The 19,122-nt window shown below is 39.8% G+C and overlaps 2 protein-coding genes across 6 annotated transcripts; both read left to right on the top strand.

Annotated features, from left to right (window-relative positions):
• Positions 1-36: 36 nt before the first annotated feature.
• On the top strand, positions 37-8,729 carry riok1 (RIO kinase 1 (yeast)). Of its 3 annotated transcripts, none has more exons than XM_058654809.1 (17): positions 37-208; positions 2,016-2,184; positions 2,344-2,428; positions 2,560-2,629; positions 4,247-4,289; positions 4,384-4,476; positions 5,427-5,539; positions 5,624-5,704; positions 6,188-6,274; positions 6,405-6,542; positions 6,737-6,840; positions 6,938-7,044; positions 7,129-7,194; positions 7,284-7,400; positions 8,053-8,106; positions 8,191-8,268; positions 8,493-8,729. In XM_058654809.1, the coding sequence occupies exons 1-17, from the start codon at positions 156-158 to the stop codon at positions 8,601-8,603; spliced, it is 1,569 nt and encodes a 522-aa protein (XP_058510792.1). In that variant the 5' UTR covers positions 37-155; the 3' UTR covers positions 8,604-8,729. The 3 variants fall into 3 exon arrangements, with proteins under 3 accessions (XP_058510792.1, XP_058510784.1, XP_058510802.1); XM_058654801.1 differs by having other exon boundaries at positions 8,191-8,313; XM_058654819.1 differs by lacking the exon at positions 37-208 and having other exon boundaries at positions 2,012-2,137; positions 8,191-8,313.
• A 510-nt stretch (positions 8,730-9,239) lies between these two features.
• On the top strand, positions 9,240-14,252 carry LOC131440966 (inositol monophosphatase 1-like). 3 transcript variants are annotated; one of them, XM_058612326.1, is made up of 9 exons: positions 9,240-9,326; positions 10,483-10,827; positions 11,118-11,227; positions 12,936-13,040; positions 13,128-13,173; positions 13,445-13,553; positions 13,646-13,754; positions 13,877-14,028; positions 14,098-14,252. In XM_058612326.1, the coding sequence occupies exons 2-9, from the start codon at positions 10,768-10,770 to the stop codon at positions 14,217-14,219; spliced, it is 813 nt and encodes a 270-aa protein (XP_058468309.1). In that variant the 5' UTR covers positions 9,240-9,326; positions 10,483-10,767; the 3' UTR covers positions 14,220-14,252. The 3 variants fall into 3 exon arrangements, with proteins under 3 accessions (XP_058468309.1, XP_058468301.1, XP_058468292.1); XM_058612318.1 differs by having other exon boundaries at positions 11,115-11,227; XM_058612309.1 differs by having other exon boundaries at positions 11,094-11,227.
• Positions 14,253-19,122: the final 4,870 nt, after the last annotated feature.

Below are 19,122 nucleotides of genomic sequence, written 5' to 3'. Positions count from 1 at the left end.
TCTCTCTCTCTCTCTCTCTCTCTCTCTCTCTCTCTCGCCGTAGTCACGTGACGAAAACCGGAAGTGCTGAGCAGAACACGCTGCATTGAAGTCCGAATCAGTTTGGACCCGATCTAAGATCCCGGAGTGAGTTTTAATCGGAGGATTGTGACGTCATGTCGGTGGTTGGGTGTGTACCTGGACAGTTTGATGACGCAGAGGAGGACAGGTAAACAAACACGTGATTTCACAGACATCAATAATCGATAATCACAGAGCAGCAAAGAAAATGGCTGATTTCATGAAACCTAACGTACAAAAAAATATGTTACTGTTCTTTGAAGAACATAAAAAAGAATCACATGTTTTGTTGTAGTTACAAACTCAGTCACGTTGTTTCCATGACTATTGCTCCTCCTCCTCAACGTGGGCGGAGTCATCACATCACTGTGGCGACAAAAACCCAAACTAGTGACTTGTAAAGCAGTTGTTTTGGGTGAAAGTGAATCATTAGTTCAGATTTGTTGACAGAATGGTCCAGTCCTTGAGTCACTGAATTGAAATCCCAGTGAACGTGGTGACGATCGTGCTGTCTCTAAATCCATCAGACTCCTCTGTTCAACACATTTGTTTTGCTAAATGTTGCAGATGAACTTTAATGTTTCCAGGATTTTTAAGTATTTTTTACTTTGATCTACAGTGGACATTGTTGGCTTTGATTCTTGTGTCGAATTCGTGCTCATGACTCTTCAGTGATGTCACTCTCTGACCAATCAGAGGCCGGCAGTCTGATGAAGTCACATTTTCATCAACTGAGAAGAAGAAAAACAGCAGGTACCAGGTTCTATCACTGATGGAGAAGAAGAAAAACAGCAGGTACCAGGTTCTATCACTGATGGAGAAGAAGAAAAACAGCAGGTACCAGGTTCTATCACTGATGGAGAAGAAGAAAAACAGCAGGTACCAGGTTCTATCACTGATGGAGAAGAAGAAAAACAGCAGGTACCAGGTTCTATCACTGATGGAGAAGAAGAAAAACAGCAGGTACCAGGTTCTATCACCGATTGAGAAGAAGAAAAACAGCAGGTACCAGGTTCTTTCACTGATGGAGAAGAAGAACAACAGCAGGTACCAGGTTCTATCACTGATTGAGAAGATGAAAAACAGCAAGTACCAGGTTCTATCACTGATGGCGAAGAAGAAAAACAGCAGTTTATCAGGTTCTATCACTGATGGAGAAGAAAACAGCAGGTACCAGGTTCTATCACTGATAGAGAAGAAGAAAACAGCAAGTACCAGGTTCTATCACTGATGGAGAAGAAGAAAACAGCAAGTACCAGATTCTATCACTGATGGAGAACAAAAAAACAGCAGGTACCAGGTTCTATCACCGATTGAGAAGATGATAAATAGCAAGTACCAGGTTCTATCACTGATGGCGAAGAAGAAAAACAGCAGGTATCAGGTTCTATCACTGATGGAGAAGAAGAAAAACAGCAGGTACCAGGTTCTTTCACTGATGGAGAAGAAGAACAACAGCAGGTACCAGGTTCTATCACTGATTGAGAAGATGAAAAACAGCAAGTACCAGGTTCTATCACTGATGGCGAAGAAGAAAAACAGCAGTTTATCAGGTTCTATCACTGATGGAGAAGAAAACAGCAGGTACCAGGTTCTATCACTGATAGAGAAGAAGAAAACAGCAAGTACCAGGTTCTATCACTGATGGAGAAGAAGAAAACAGCAAGTACCAGATTCTATCACTGATGGAGAACAAAAAAACAGCAGGTACCAGGTTCTATCACCGATTGAGAAGATGATAAATAGCAAGTACCAGGTTCTATCACTGATGGCGAAGAAGAAAAACAGCAGGTATCAGGTTCTATCACTGATGGAGAAGAAGAAAAACAGCAAGTACCAGGTTCTATCACTGATGGAGAAGAAGAAAAACCCTGAGTGGAGTTAGAAGTGATTAAAATGTGAAAACATCATTTGATCTCATCACAAAGTAAAGCTGCTCCTCTTTGTTTGTGCAGGGAACAGAAACAGGAGGCCGCTGTTCTGAGTAACATCAGTGATGTCACTCTGCAGCATGAGGAGGAGGAAGAGGAGGATGATGATGATGATGATGATGATGAGTGGACATGGCACTCAGCAGGTAGAGACCTGACCAAGAGATACAACAGAACTTCACTCAACTGTCAGGTCTGACCTATGCGATGAGTTTCATCTGTTTGTTTGTTTGTTTTCAGTCTAACAGTTTGTTTGTTTGTTTTCAGTCCAACAGTTTGTTTGTTTGTTCGTTTTCAGTCTAACAGTTTGTTTGTTTGTTTGTTTTCAGTCTAACAGTTTGTTTGTTTTCAGTCTAACAAACAGAATCCAGCCAATAAAACATCATCAACACTGTCGGACAAAGCTTTGAGGAAATATGAACATAAAATCAATCTGGGTGAGGACACGCCCCCTCATTATTCATTCATCAAGAGAACAAAATTATCAAAAATAACTTTTATGATGACACACGGAATTATAATTGTTTGTTTTATGTTTTAAGTAAAGATGACTTTGTTTTTATTTCAGATAAACTAGACTTTGACCATTCAGTGATCAATAAAGTCACGACGATGCAGAAGCAGAAAGACGCTGAAACGTACGTCATCTAACTGTGATCTAACTGTGATGATCTAACTGTGATGATCTAACTGTGATGGTCTAACTGTCATCTATCTGTCATCTATCTGTCATCTATCTGTGATCTAACTGTGATCTAACTGTCATCCATCTGTGATCTATCTGTCATCTATCTGTGATCTAACTGTGATCTATCTGTGATCTAATTGTCCTCTAACTGTCATCCAACTGTGATCTAACTGTCATCTAACTGTCATCTATCTGTGATCTAACTGTCATCTATCTGTGATCTAACTGTCATCTAACAGTCATCCAACTGTGATCTTACTGTGATCTAATTGTCATCTATCTGTGATCTAACTGTCATCTAACTGTCATCTAATTGTGATCTAACTGTCATCTACCTGTGATCTTACTGTGATCTAACAGTCATCTAATTGTGATCTAACTATGATCACACTGTCATCCAACTGTGATCTTACTGTGATCTAACTGTCATCTAACTGTCCTCTATCTGTCATCTAACTGTGATCTAACTGTCATCTAATTGTGATCTAACTCTGATCTAACTGTCATCTAACTGTCATCTAACTGTGATCTTACTGTGATTTAACTGTCATCTATCTGTGATCTAACTGTCATCTAACTGTGATCTAACTGTCATCTAACTGTGATCTAACTGTCATCTAACTGATCTAACTGTCATCTAATTGTGATCTAACTGTCATCTAATTGTCATCTAACTGTCATCTAACTGTCATCTATGTCATCCAACTGTGATCTTACTGTGATCTAACTGTCATCTAACTGTCATCTAACTGGGATATAACTGTGATCTAACTGTGATCTTACTGTCATCTAACTGTGATCTTACTGTGATCTTACTGTGATCTAACTGTGATCTAACTGTCATCTAACTGTGATCTAACTGTCATCTAACTGTGATCTTACTGTCATCTAATTGTCATCTAACTGTGATCTTACTGTGATCTAACTGTCATCTAACTGTGATCTAACTGTGATCTTACTGTGATTTAACTATCATCTATCTGTGATCTAACTGTCATCTAACTGATCTAACTGTCATCTAATTGTGATCTAACTGTCCTAATTGTGATCTAACTGTCATCTAATTGTGATCTAACTGTCATCTAACTGTCATCTATGTCATCCAACTGTGATCTTACTGTGATCTTACTGTCATCCAACTGTGATCTAACTGTCATCTAACTGTCATCTAACTGTGATCTTACTGTCATCTAACTGTCATCTAACTGTGATCTTACTGTGATCTAACTCTCATCTAATTGTGATCTAATAGTGATCTAACTGTCATCTAACTGTGATCTTACTGTCATCCAACTGTCATCCAACTTTCATCTAACTGTCTTCTAACTGTCATCTAACTGTCATCTTACTGTGATCTAACTGTCATCTTACTGTCATCTAACTGTGATACAACTATCATTCAACTGTGATCTTACTGTGATCTAACTGTCATCTAATTGGGATCTAACTGTCCTCTAACTGTGATCTAACTGTCATCTAACTGTCATTTAATTGTGATCTAACTGTCATCTAACTGATCTTACTGTGATCTAACTGTCATCTACTCTCTGATTGGTTGGTTCTGCAGGTACAGAGTAAAGGACAAGTCTGATCGAGCCACAGTGGAACAGGTGAGATGCTTTTATTTAGAAAAGGCCTGACAATAGTTTGATAAAAAGTGTACAATTGACTGATAATTGATTATTATTATTTCCTGTGCTCTAGGTCTTAGATCCTCGGACTCGGATGATTCTATTTAAGATGCTGAGTCGAGGAGTGATCAGTGAAATCAATGGCTGCATCAGCACAGGGAAGGAGGTAGGATCCAACCCAGTTTATCTATCAAGCACATTTAAATAACAATGAAATAAATAAATAAAAACATAAAAGACATAAAATAACATCTCATCCAGAAAATGCAGATCAACAAACTCACAGGTCAGTTTTTAAAAGAGATGATGATCGCTACATACTGTGACAGTACTGAACATCCCATAATAACAAATGACAGTAAACCGACAGTACATCACTGAACATCCCGTATAAAAATGACAGTAAACCGACAGTACATCACTGAACATCCCATAATAACAAACAACAGTACAGTAAACCGACAGTACATCACAGAACATCCCATAATAACAAACGACAGTAAACCGACAGTACATCACTGAACATCCCATAATAACAAACGACAGTAAACTGTCAGTACATCACTGAACATCCCATAATAACAAACGACAGTAAACCGTCAGTACATCACTGAACATCCCATAATAACAAACAACAGTACAGTAAACCGACAGTACATCACAGAATATCCCATAATAACAAACGACAGTAAACCGACAGTACATCACTGAACATCCCATAATAACAAACGACAGTAAACCGTCAGTACATCACTGAACATCCCATAATAACAAACAACAGTAAACTGACAGTACATCACAGAACATCCCATAATAACAAACCACTCACCTAGCATGTTTATGTTAGCGTTTAGTTCATGTTATGTATTATAAGAAGTGGACAGAGCTCCGCCCCTTTGCCTCCGTTCATTCCTATGAAGCTGCTATGACTCCCGGGTTTATGTCCTGGTTTATTTACGTTAACTGGTGTCCTGTGTCCATGTCTCCAGGTGTCCTGTGGACACTCAAACATGGTTTATGTTTATGTGTTCATATGATGAAAGGAGCAGGGCTAAAATGAGAAGACAACAAACGGGTGAATTCATGTCAACTAACAAACGGGTGAATTCATTTCAGGCAAATGTCTATCATGCAAGCTCACCAGCAGGGGACAGCAGAGCCATCAAGATCTACAAGACGTCCATCCTACAGTTTAAAGATCGAGACAAATACGTCAGCGGAGAGTTCAGGTGAGTCCCTCACAGAAGACCCTTCCTGTTCCTCTTAAGGAACTGATCTTTGTCATGTTCTGGAACATCTGTGTTGTTCTGCAGGTTCCGTCATGGTTACTGTAAAGGGAACCCCAGAAAGATGGTGAGAACCTGGGCCGAGAAGGAGATGAGGAACCTCATCAGGTCAGAACCTAGTAGAATCTATTCTACTGTCAAAGAGAACCCAACAGAATCGCTTTATACTGTCAGAGAGAACCCAACAGAACCACATTCTAATGTCAGAGAACCCAACAGAACCACATTTTCTTTTTAGTGAGAACCGAACAAAACCACATTCTACTGTCAGAAAACCCAACAGAACCATATTCTACTTTTAGACAGAACCCAACAAAACCACATTCTATTTTTAGAGAGAACCTATCATAACCACATTCTACTTTTAGAGAGAACCCAACAGAACCATGTTCTACTTTTAGAGAGAACCCAACAGAACAACATTCTACTGTTAGAGATAACCCAACGGAACCTCATTCCACTTTTAGACAGAACCCAACAGAACCATATTCTACTTTTAGAGAGAACCCAACAAAACCACATTCTACTGTTACACAGAACCAATCAGAACCACATTTTATTGTTAGAGAGAACCTGATGTGTGTTTTCCAGGTTGCAGACGGCTGGAATCCTGAGTCCAGAACCGTTGTTGCTGAGGAGTCATGTTCTGCTGATGAGCTTCATTGGAAAAGACAACATGTAAGAAACGATCAGAGTTATTGATCAGACGAGTTATTGATCAGATGATCAGACGAGTTATTGTTCAGACAAGGTATTGATCAGACTCACGGTGACAGGTATTGATTTTATTGATCTGCTGATCCATCAGACCGGCTCCTCTGCTGAAGAACGCGTCGCTGACGGAGTCAAAGGCTCGAGAACTTTACCTGCAGGTTCTACAGAACATGAGGAAGATGTTCCAGGATGCTCGACTCGTCCACGCTGACCTCAGCGAATTCAACATGCTGTAAGAGACTGCACCCACCGGTTCTTTCAAAATAAAATTTCCTGTTTCTATCAATGTGTTCCTTAGCTTGATTTAGCTTGATTTAAAAAAAAAAACTGCTGTGTCATTTGTTTACTGAAAGTCATGTGACTTCTCTGTTACCATGACAACACACGAAGAAGCAAAAGTACAGTCTTTTTCTCGTCTGTTCTCAGGTATCATGACGGAGACGCTTACATCATTGATGTGTCTCAGTCCGTGGAACATGATCATCCTCACGCTCTGGAGTTCCTCAGGAAGGACTGCAGCAACGTCAATGGTGACACACTCTCTCTCACACACACACACACACACACACACACACTCACTCAGACACACAGCTGACAAGCGTCTTCCTTCCTTCCTGTGTTTCCCAGAGTTCTTTGCAAAGAGAGGCGTGGCCGTGATGACGGTCCGAGAACTCTTTGACTTCATCACTGACCTGTCAATCACCTGCCACAACATGGATCAATACCTGGAGAAGGTAGAACACATTTCAAATGTAACTTTATTGACAAAAGCAGCATCACATTTTGACATGTTTACTGCGCTGTGATTGGTCGTCCAGGCCATGGTGATTTCCTCCGAGCGGACGTTGGAGCAGCGATCAGATCAGGACCAAGTGGACGAGGAGGTGAACTGCACTGAGCAGTCAAAAAAAATGTGATGATGAGTATGTCTGGCCTCTGACCTCTGACCTTTGACCTCACACATGCCCTCCAGGTGTTTAAAAAGGCCTTCATTCCCCGAACTCTGACGGAGGTCAGTCACTACGAGAGAGATGTGGACCTGATGAGGGACAAGGAGGAGGAGTTAGCCATGACAGGAAGTGATGACAACGTAAGACACGACAATCGTGATTGATTTGTTGTCTTCATGTGGGTGTGGCCAGATCATCTGTCAAGCTCAGAACATAGAGGGTTAGTTGTTGGTTAATTTGTGGGTTAGTTGATAGGTTGGTTGGTTAGTTGGTTAATTTGTTGGTTGATGGTTAGTTGATAGGTTGGTTGGTTAATTAATTAATTAATTAATTAATTGGTTGGTTGGTTGGTTAATTAGTTGGTAGGTTGCTTGGTTAGTTAATTTGTTGTTTTTTTGGGTGAACAAACCCTTTATCTCAGATGATTTAATGTCAAAACTGTTCAATCTCAACATTTGTTTAATTCAGAATATTTTTTTCTGTTTGATGAAATTAACTTAAACAATTTAACTGAAGATGATGTCACTGATGAGGATGATGATAATGTCACTGATGATGATGATGATGTCACTGATGAAGATGATGATTATGTCACTGATGAAGATGATGATTATGTCACTGATGATGATGAAGATGATGTCACTGATGAAGATGAAGATGATGTCACTGATGATGATAATGATGAAGATGATGTCACTGATGAAGATGATGAAGATGTCACTGATGATGATGATGATGATTATTATTTCACTGACGCTGCTGATGATGATGATGTCTCTCTCTCTTGTTCAGATCTTGTATCAGACGCTCACTGGACTGAAGAAGAATCTGTCAGGAGTTCAGACGGTACGTGATGTCACATCCTGTCTCTTAGATTAGATTAGTTTAGATTAGCGGAGTCTGACCGTGTGTCTGCTTGTGTGTTCTCAGGTTCCTGCTCTCCTGGAGGATGAAGGTTCCTCGTCATCATCATCATCGTCACCATCAGAGGAAGAGGATGATCAGGAGGTGGGTCAACAGCAGCAGAGTGAGGACACATCATTGGACAAAAAGGTCAGTGTCTGTCACTGCATCTTTGTGTCTTTTTGTCCTTGTATCTTTGTGTCCTTGCATCTTTATGTCTTTACATCTCTGTGCATCTCTATGTCCTTGTGTCTTTGTGTCTTTGTGGCCTTGTGTCCTTGCATCTTTGTGTCTTTGAAGTGTCGTCACTCTGTCCATGTTTGTTCCAGGAGAAGAAGAAGCTGATGAAAGAAGCTCAGAGAGAAAAGAGAAGAACAAAAGTTCCCAAACATGTGAAGAAGAGGAAGGAGAAGGTGGCTAAGATGAAGAAGGGTCGATGATGACATCATCAACATCACAATGTTTGTTCATCAAGTTACATTTATTGTAATGTTTGATCACATGTAACAAACTTTGTAACAACTTTGTATCATCATTAAAAAACTGAATGGAAACAAATACAAATATATGTGTGTACATGAGAGGATGAATGTGTGAACTGATGAGGAAATATTCATTCCTTCACCAAGAGACAACATCAGGGTTACTATGACTTCTTCTGTGCTGACATGGACCTGTGTGTGTGTGTGTGTGTCACCTTAACCATAACCAGTTAATGACTAACACTGACCTTAACCATAAGCAGTTAATGATTAACACTAACCTTAACCATAACCGGTTAATGACTAACACACAACAATCTTATCCATAACCACAATTCAAATCTTCGTCCTAAACATAACCAGTTCCTCAGAAATGAGCTTCTGCCTCATTAGGACCAGGTTTTGGTCTCCATGAGGACGAGTGGTCCTGACAAGGTCAGTGTTTATGACAGTGTTACTGCCGCTGCTGGCTGCCGTTTAGTGTATGTTCATTGTGTGTTCCCATGAGTGATTCTGCCAGGCATGCAAAGCAAGCTGTGTGATTCCCCGATGAGGATTGGTCCGGCTGAAGCAGAGGCGGTGTACTTCCTGCATCCTGTCCACCTGCGTCTGTGATTGGTGTGGCTGTGTGTCTACCGAATCTACCAATCGAGACTCTGCAATCAACCCCGGCTGGTGGCTGTGAGTCAGTGATCAGTTCCCCTGGCTGTTGGTTACATACTGTTGTGTTAAAGCCTATTGAAATAGAGTGTTTGTTTAGTTTTGCCTGGCTGGAAACTATTTGAGTTGTTTTAGCCAGTGTGCTAAATATTTGTACGTTTAACTAGTTCAGAGAGTACCTTGATGGTCTCTCCTTTTTTGTTGAGTTCTTTTGCTGAATAGCTGCTTGTTTGTTTTGTGCTATTATGTTTGTAAAGCTTATGGGTGCTGACCTCCTTTAGTTATTTGGTGTTCTTCTTTTTTTTTCAAGAACCAAATAGTGGTTGATGTTACTTTGTGTTTTAGTTATTTGTCAGCACCTGTACAGCCTCCTTCTGTTGTGTTTTCTTGTGCATGTGCACCCTCCTTATTTAATTAAATGCCTGACTTTACCCTCAACCAGTCCAGTTGTCCCTTTCCACCTCATTTCTAATTCCCAATCACTTGTTACTGCTCTCCATAACGGGCCGGGTCGTAACAACAGAAAACACACAATCTGTCTCTCTCTTGTACAATATCTGTATAAACACACATACTATGAGTAGTAAAAACAGAGGGTAGCTGGTCGGCAGGTTAGCTGCCGGTTGATAGGTTAGCTGCTGGTCGGTAGGTAAGCTGCTGGTCGGTAGGTTAGCTGCTGGTGGGTAGGTTAGCTGCTGGTCGGCAGGTTAGCTGCTGGTGGGTAGGTTAGCTGCTGGTCGGCAGGTTAGCTGCTGGTCGGTAGGTTAGCTGCTGGTCGGCAGGTTAGCTGCTGGTCGGTAGGTTAGCTGCATTGCATTGTATTGTTGGCAGATTTTGGGGAAAACCAAGTCTCTCAGGTCTTTGTCTGTTTGGCAGTGCAGTAAGATGTGCATGTCTGTCTCCACCTGAGCACTGTCTGTCCTCTATTGGTTGCCGGGTCTGTCTGTGTTGGCCTGGCTCTTCTCTGGATGTGGATTAGGAGTGGGACCTGGTCCAGTTCAGCTCTGTGTGAATTATTTGGTGTTTTTCTCTGGACTCTAAGAATGTATTTACAGAATTCAGTGTGGAAGGTTTCAATTTGATGTTTGTCCCAATTAGAAAAGTCCTGGTTTGTTAATGGACCTCATATTTCACTACCATATGGATTACTGTCTGTCTGTCTGTCTGTCTTTAACAGGATGTTTGTTGACAGTCAGCTGACTGAAGACATGTGCTGCCACTTCCTCATGACCCGTGACCTTTAAAATGGTAGAGGCATCAGTCAGGAGAAGATGTGAGGGGGAGGAGCCTGGAGAAGCATCATTCTGATTGGCTGTATAAAGTATAAATGAACAGGGAAAAGTTTACTTTGTTCAGACGCTCAAGTTTGTTACTTTATTATTTTAGTTTGGTCCTTTTTAGTTGTTTTACTCATTTGTTTTGACTTTTTCCCTATTGTCTCTCTCTGTGTCTGTCTGACATTATGTCTGACTGGTGCGACTGTTTCAACTTTGGCATCTCCATCACCAAACAGGCCAGTGAGGTAACACACACACACACACACATACACATGCACGCAGAGACATACACACACACAGACACACACACACACGCATGCAGAGACATACACAGACACACACGCACACACACACACGCACGCAGAGACATACACAAACATACGCACACACACACACACACAAAGACACACGCACACACAACACACACACGCACACACACACACACACAGAGTTCTGTGATCATGTGAGAAAACAGAATGTTCGGTTGCATTTGTGTTTATGTTGTTCTTAGATCGTCATGACGATGTTTCAGCAGCACAAAGACGTGAGAGTGAAGAGTTCATCAGCTGATCTGGTGACAGAGACTGATGAGAGAGTGGAGAACCTGCTGATCAGTGCCATCAGGAACCGATATCCACTGCACAGGTTCTTCTGTTCTACGTTCTAAACTTGTCTATGTTGTGTTCTACGTTCGAAACTCTTCTATGTTGTGTCCTACGTTGTGTTCTAAGTTGTGTTCTACGTTCTAAACTCTTCTACGTTGTGTTCTACGTTCTAAACTCTTCTACGTTGTGTTCTACATTCTAAACTCTTCTATGTTGTGTTCTACATTCTAAACTCTTCTATGTTGTGTTCTACTTTCTAAACTCTTTTACGTTGTGTTCTATGTGGTGTTCTATGTTCTAAACTCTAATGTGTTGTGTTCTACGTTCTAAATTCTTCTATGTTGTGTTCTACGTTCTAAACTCTTCTATGTTGTGTTCTACGTTCTAAACTCTTCTGTGTTGTGTTCTACGTTCTAAACTCTTCTATGTTGTGTTCTATGTTCTAAACTCTTCTGTGTTGTGTTCTACGTTCTAAATTCTTCTATGTTGTGTTCTACGTTCTAAACTCTTCTACGTTGTGTTCTACATTGTGTACTATGTTCTAAACTCTTCTGTGTTGTGTTCTACGTTCGAAACTCTTCTATGTTGTGTTCTACGTTCTAAATTCTTCTATGGTGTGTTCTACGTTCTAAACTCTTCTATGGTGTGTTCTACGTTCTAAACTCTTCTATGGTGTGTTCTATGTTCTAAACTCTTCTGTGTTGTGTTCTACGTTCTAAACTCTTCGGTTCTACTTTCTAAACTCTTCGGTTCTACATTCTAAACTCTTCTATGTTGTGTTTGACGTTGTGTTCTACGTTCTAAACACTTCTATGTTGAGTTCTACGCTGTATTCTACGTTTTAAACTCTTCTATGTTGTGTTCTACATTGTGTTCTAAGTTGTGTTCTACATCTAAACTCTTCTACATTGTGTTCTATGTTGTGTTCTACGTTTTAAACTATTCTATGTTGTGTTCTACATTATGTTCTAAGTTGTGTTCTGTTCTAAACTCTTCTACATTGTGTTCTACATTCTAAACTGTTCTTAGTTGTGTTCTACATTCTAAACTCTTCTATGTTGTGTTCTAAGTTGTGTTCTACATTCTAATCTCTTCTATGTTGTGTTCTATGTTCTAAATTCTTCTGTTGTGTTCTACGTTCTAAACTCTTCTATGTTGTGCTCTACATTGTGTTTTAAGTTGTGTTCTACGTTCTAAACTCTTCTACATTGTGTTCTACATTGTGTTCTATGTTGTGTTCTACGTTTTAAACTCTTCTATGCTGTGTTCTACGTCATGTTCTAAGTTGTGTTCTATGTTCTAAACTCTTCTATGTTGTGTTCTAAGTTGTGGTCTACGTTCTAAACTCTTCTGTGTTGTGTTCTACATTCTAATTTTTCTATGTTGTGTTCTACGTTCTAAACTCTTCTATGTTGTGTTCTACGTTCTAAACTCTTCTGTGTTGTGTTCTACATTCTAAACTCTTCGGTTATACGTTCTAAACTCTTCAGTTCTAATAAAGTTGCCTGCACAGTGGATTCATGTTTATTATTATAGTAAGAAAACAGCAGTTTTAATGCCGCTCGCATCTTTTATTCTGGTGTATTTATCCGTCACACCTTAAAGGCCAGTCCGTGAAAATATTGTCTGACATTAAACCAGTCCATGGCGCATAGAAGGTTGGGGACCACTGTTCTAAACTGTTCTACGATGTTCAGTGTTAGATGTTCTCCATTTTAGTTCATACTCTGTTTGCCCTTTGACCCTAGGTTTATAGGGGAGGAGTCTGTTGCTGCAGGTGAGCACCTGGAACTGACAGACACGCCCACTTGGATCATCGATCCTATTGATGGGACGGTTAACTTTGTCCACAGGTGATTGGCTCCACCTATATTGTGATGTCAGAGGCTCCACCCACACTGTAGTGTCACACTCTCACAGGTGTTTTTGTGTATCACCAGGTTTCCGTTTGTGGCGATTTCCATCGCCTTCACGGTCAACAAGCAGGTAAACTGTGAGCGTTTGGTTCTAAAGATGATCACATGATGTCCCACGTTGTTGTTAATATTGTTGTTAATGCTGTTGTTGTTAATGTTGTCGTTGTTGTTAATGTTGTTGTTGTTGCTAATGTTGTTGTTGTTGTTGTTGTTAATGTTGTCGTTGTTGTTAATGTTGTTGTTGTCGCTAATATTGTTGTTAATGTTGTTGATGCTGTTGTTGTTGTTAATGTTGTTGTTGTTGATGTTGTTGTTAATGTTGTTGTTGTTGTCGGGGTCAGACAGAGTTTGGGATTGTGTACAGTTGTGTGGAGGACAAACTGTTCTGCGCTCAGAGAGGGGGAGGAGCCTTTCTGAACGGAGAACCGCTGCACGTGTCTGGACAGGAAGGTGACATCACACACGTGTAATCAACGTTACAACGTTACAATCGTCCGCTTGTTGTCGTTCTGATTTTTCCCTGTTCTGTGTCATCCAATCAGATATCAGCAGGTGTTTAGTGGTGACGGAGATTGGGGCGGAGCGTGATGACCTGGCCCTGTCCATCATGACCTCCAACATCTTCAGACTGCTCACACTTCCTGTACATGGGTAAGAACAGCCCCACCCCCTCTACATGCCCCACCCCCACTGGATCTCGGTAATCCTTCGCAAACGTCTGACATAATGTTGAGGATGAACGAGTGAATATGTGACGATTATGTTTTGTCCAGTGTTCGTGCGTTGGGGACAGCGGCGGTGGACATGTGTCAGGTGGCCACCGGTGGAGCAGATGTTTACTATCACATCGGGATGCACTGCTGGGACATCGCAGCGTCCGCCATCATTGTCCAGGAGGCCGGTGGTGTTGTCATGGATACGGATGGTGTGTGTCTAACATGTGATGTCATACCTTTAGGGCCGTGTCCTCTAATCGGTCTCTCTGTGTCTCCAGGCTCACAGTTTGACATGATGTCCAGGAGAGTCATCGCCGCGAGCTCCTTGGTTGTAGCTGGTCGCGTCGCAGACATGATCCAGGCATTTCCTTGTCGCCGTGACGACGAGCAGCCGGTGTGAATGACGAATGACTGACGTTTGTGATGATAATAAAACCAGTGTCTCGTCTTCACTGTGTCTTTGTCATGTAGCATTTAGCTTAGCATCATTTTTTTTTACCAAGTTTATATATATAACATATATGTGTTACATATATATATATGATATATAAAATATATGTATATACATATATGTATATTATATATAACAATATATAATGTATAGATGTGTATATATATATATATATATATATATATATATATATAACATACAGTATATACATATATGTATATTATATGTTATATATGACCAACTGCAGCAACCCCTTACCTATTTGCTTAGTTACATTACATGTCATTTAACAGACGCTTTTATCCAAAGCGACTTACAATAAGTGCATTTAAACATTTGGGTACAAACAAGAGCTAGAAGTAAGTAAGAGCTTCAAGTTAGCCAAACCATAAAGTGCTAGTCATAAGTGTGATGTATAAGCAAGTGATTTTTTTTTTTTTTTTTTTGGCGTCTTAGTCGAGGTAGAGAGGAGAGGAGGGAGAGAGAGAGCGAATGTTACGACGGACAAGTGGAATATCTGATGAGATGAGATCATCAGAGTGGGAGAGAGTAGGATATGAAGAAATGATCAGAGACATGAAGTGGAGTTACCTTGAGGTCGGAGGTGGAGCAGGTGAAGATGAGGTCAAGGTGGTTGCCAGCTTTGTGAGTTGGTGGAGAAGAAGCAAGTGAGAGAGAAAGAGAGGAAAGTAAAAGAAGTAGATTGGATGACTTCTCTGACTGGATGTTGAAGTCACCAAGAAGAACAAGTGGTGGGCCATTTTCTGAGATGTTTGAAAGGAGGACATCTAGTTCCTCCAAGAAGTGTCCCAATGGGCCTGGTGGACGGTAGATGACAACAATGATTAGTTTTACTGGGTGAGTTACAGTTACAGCATGAAATTAAAATGACTGTGAAGAGAAGTGTGGCAGTGGGTAAAGAGTGAAAGTCCAGTTGGGATTGATGAGCAGACCTGTCCCGCCACCTCTTCCAGTGGATCTGGGTGTGTGGGAGAAGGAGTGGGCGGAGGAGAGAGCCACAGGGGTGTGTTGGAGGGTGTTATCCAAGTCTCAGCAAGTAGGTCCAGCTGCAGACCCGCAGACCACTCAACGACACACCCCTCCACTCAACGAAACACCCCTTTACTCAACGAAACACCCCCTCACACTCAACGACACACCTCCTCACACTACACGACACTCTGATTGGGTCTCAAGAGACTGCGTCTGAAACGTGATGACGTTTACTAACGTGATAACGTCTTCTTTTATTGAAACTTTATTTACACACGCGTATTTCACAGACACTTGTTGACTTTTATCCCGGTGTGCGACAGGAATAGAGAAGAATAAATACTTGTGTTGACTTTTATGAACACAGAAATGTACTTTCTGTGAAATTTGTGAATAATTAATGTCACTTTGTAAAGTATGAAATGTTATAGCCAAACTGCTAAAATATATAAATGCCGATTGGAAAAGTTCTTTGAACATCACGTTTACACAATATAGTATCACGTTTTTGTGATATAATTATCACGATTATGTGATATAATTATCACGTCAATACAATATAGTATCACGTTTATGTGATATAATTATCACGTTTATACAATATAATATCACGTTTATGTGATATAATTATCACGTTTATACAATATAATATCACGTTTATGTGATATAATTATCACGTCAATACAATATAGTATCACGTTATGTGATATAATTATCACGTTTATACAATATAATATCACGTTTGTGATATAATTATCACGTTTATACAATATAGGATCACGTTTATGTGATATAATTATCACGTTTATACAATATAATATCACGTTTATGTGATATAATTATCACGTTTATACAATATTATATCACGTTTGTGATGTAATTATCACGTTTATACAATATAGTATTAAGTTTTTGTGATATAATTATCACGTTTATACAATATAATTATCACGTTTATACAATATAATTATCACGTTTATACAATATAGTATCACAAATTCCACTGTGAACACACTTCTGTACAATGTAACGTTTTGAATAATTTCATTTGTTTATGCAAACTTTCAACATCATGGCAACCTGTCTGTTACAAAAAGGTGTGTTTAGTATAGGCCTACTAGGGTTACTACCCCAGGTACATTTTTGGGCATGGATGTAGTGTGCAGTACCCTTAAAAGATCTTGACACTGCAAAAATTCCAATTCTCCTGTCAACACACATAGTTAAGGTGGTGATCTGCTGTTATGTCCAATGATTTCACCTTGTGTTGCCTTTCAATGTGTGTTTTGAGGTTTTTTCTAAGCACTGTTTTGCTACAAAAACCGCATGTTGTTTTAGAGTGCTTTGCCAACAATATTTTTTTTCGATGGGCTGCTGCTGGGGCTGCTGGGGTCACTGTGGCTGCTGGGGTCACTGTGGATGGTGGAGTTGCAAATTGTTACATTACTTCTGAGAACAATCATTATTATCAGGGGCATCTATAAAAATGCAGGAATCTTGAAACTTTTTCTCAATATCTAAATTCTCAACAAGAGTGAAAATAAAATACACATTGACTTAAGATTCTACACACATGAAGTACAGTACACATAGATGAAATGGCTCCAGCATTAGTTTACTTTACTTTATCTTTTTTGAGTTTCTGATACTCAAATGGATGAGTTGAATAGTTTGATGGTCACAGTTATCCATGGTCAGGACAAACAGAAATAACATCACATTTAATAATACATAAGGCTCATGGGGAAATTAAAGTCTTTCAGTGTTGAAATGAAAAAATATTTGATAATTTAGGACTTACCACCGTACTCCACCATTGACCTTTGGTGTCCCTGCAGATGAGCCACAAGCTTTGCATAGCTCCCCTTTTTTGTGCAGATCAGTGTCCAAGTCGCATCTTCTCAGCTCAGGATCTGCTCCTTCAATGAACGTAGTGTTGCTCTATAAGAGAAAATGTAAAATAAAATTGTATTTTGTATTTTAAACATGGGAACATTTTTAATCCAGAATCAAGTAGTAATGAACTGGACTGCATTTGCCTGTAAGACTTTCCCCGTCCTAAAATATATGCAGGCAAACTGAAATCAAATCAAATCAAATGACACTGTTGACCGTGATTCAACAGAACTTGTAATTTCTAAACATGAAAAATATTATTCATCATCAAATCTTTTATCTTAACAATTGTAGAACTGAGGTCACAAGTTTTCAAATGAGCAAAGCTGTGTGCAACTTCTCAGAGTCATTTAAAGATTAAAAAACAGATAAATACTAATATATAGAGATCATATAGTTTATCTTATACGGAGGTTTGTAATATCTATGAGAAGAAACATGACTTTTTTTTGGGCCAAGCAGTGTATGTATATATAAGATATTTAACATATATATGTATATATATATATATATATATGTTATATATACAATATACATATATAACATACGTATATATGTATATTGTATGTTAAATATGTTACATATGTATATATATATATATACATTATATATTGTTATAATATACATATATATAACATTTATATGTTTATCACCTGCAGAACATTCTGAAAATTAGAAACATTCTGTCCTTACAGGACGCTGAAAAACTAGTTCATGCTTTTGTTACATCTAGATTAGATTACTGTAACTCCTTATTATCAGGATGTTCCAACACGTCTGTTAGAACCCTTCAGACTATATCAGACTGAGTCTGTGCTCCGGTCATGGAGGACGTACTGAACAAATATTTTTAATTAGGACGTGTCAGAATGGTCAGTTATGAGCTCTATTTGACCTTTTCTTAAAAATGTGTGTGTTTGTACGTCGGTGAAATACGGTCGCTGACTAAATACAGTGACCACTGGCCGCAGTCTGATGCGAAGTGGTGCGAACACACGAACACACGTTTGCTGACTTTATCCGGCACATTATATAAAATCCTCTGAGGCTGGAAGTTTGTGTAAAACACTGTGCTCCACTGTGCAGCCACCAACAGCACACTTGTCCCTCCGCGTTGACATAATACCGCTCTTCCTCCCTCGCCTGCACTCTCGCATTTTATAGGGACAAGGTGGAGCTAAGGTGGAGCTCTCATGGGAAACTTACTGGTGGGGTGGTAACATGCGCAGTGAAATGTGCATGTTGCCATCATAATGCGCAGGGAATTCAACATCTCGTGTTTTATCGTCTATACTTACACTAAGGGGGACCATGAAAATATGACTGAGTATTCTTTTTCCACACTTTGGCGACTGGTAGGGCCTCCAGAGTCCCAAATATAAGTATTGAAATGGTTAAAAAGTTGATTTTGCATAATATGTCCCCTTTAATTCAAAATGCTGCAGTACGAGAAACTAGAAAGAGAGACCATATAACTCCAGTGTTAGCTTCTCTACACTGGCTCCCCGTACAGTTTAGAATTCAATTTAAAATCCTCCTCCTCATGTACAAAGCACTTAATGGTCAGGCCCCTTCATACCTGAAAGACCTAGTCTTACCTTATCACCCTAACAGACCACTTAGGTCACAAAATACAGGTTTACTTGTGGTTCCCAGAGTCTGAAAGAGCAGAATGGGAGGCAGAGCCTTCAGTTACCAGGCTCCTCCTCTCCTGTGGAACCAGCTTCCAATGACAGTTTGGGAGGCGGAGCCTTTCTCTGCATTTAAAGTTAGACTTAAAACTTTCCTTTTTGATAATGCTTATAGTTCGAGCTGGTTCAGGGAAACCTGGACCATCTCTTAGTTATGCTGCTATAGAACTAGACCTAGACCTACATATATATGTAGGTTTGTATAGAATCACAAACATGATCTCACGTCTGTGAACAACATCACTGAGAGCAGAGAAACAAACACTAGGGGG

The sequence above is a fragment of the Solea solea genome, chromosome 1 (genome assembly GCF_958295425.1).
Source record: "Solea solea chromosome 1, fSolSol10.1, whole genome shotgun sequence".
NCBI lineage: Eukaryota > Metazoa > Chordata > Actinopteri > Pleuronectiformes > Soleidae > Solea > Solea solea.
The sequence above is the reverse complement of the archived record's forward strand: the minus strand, read 5'-3'. Positions and strand labels throughout refer to the sequence as shown.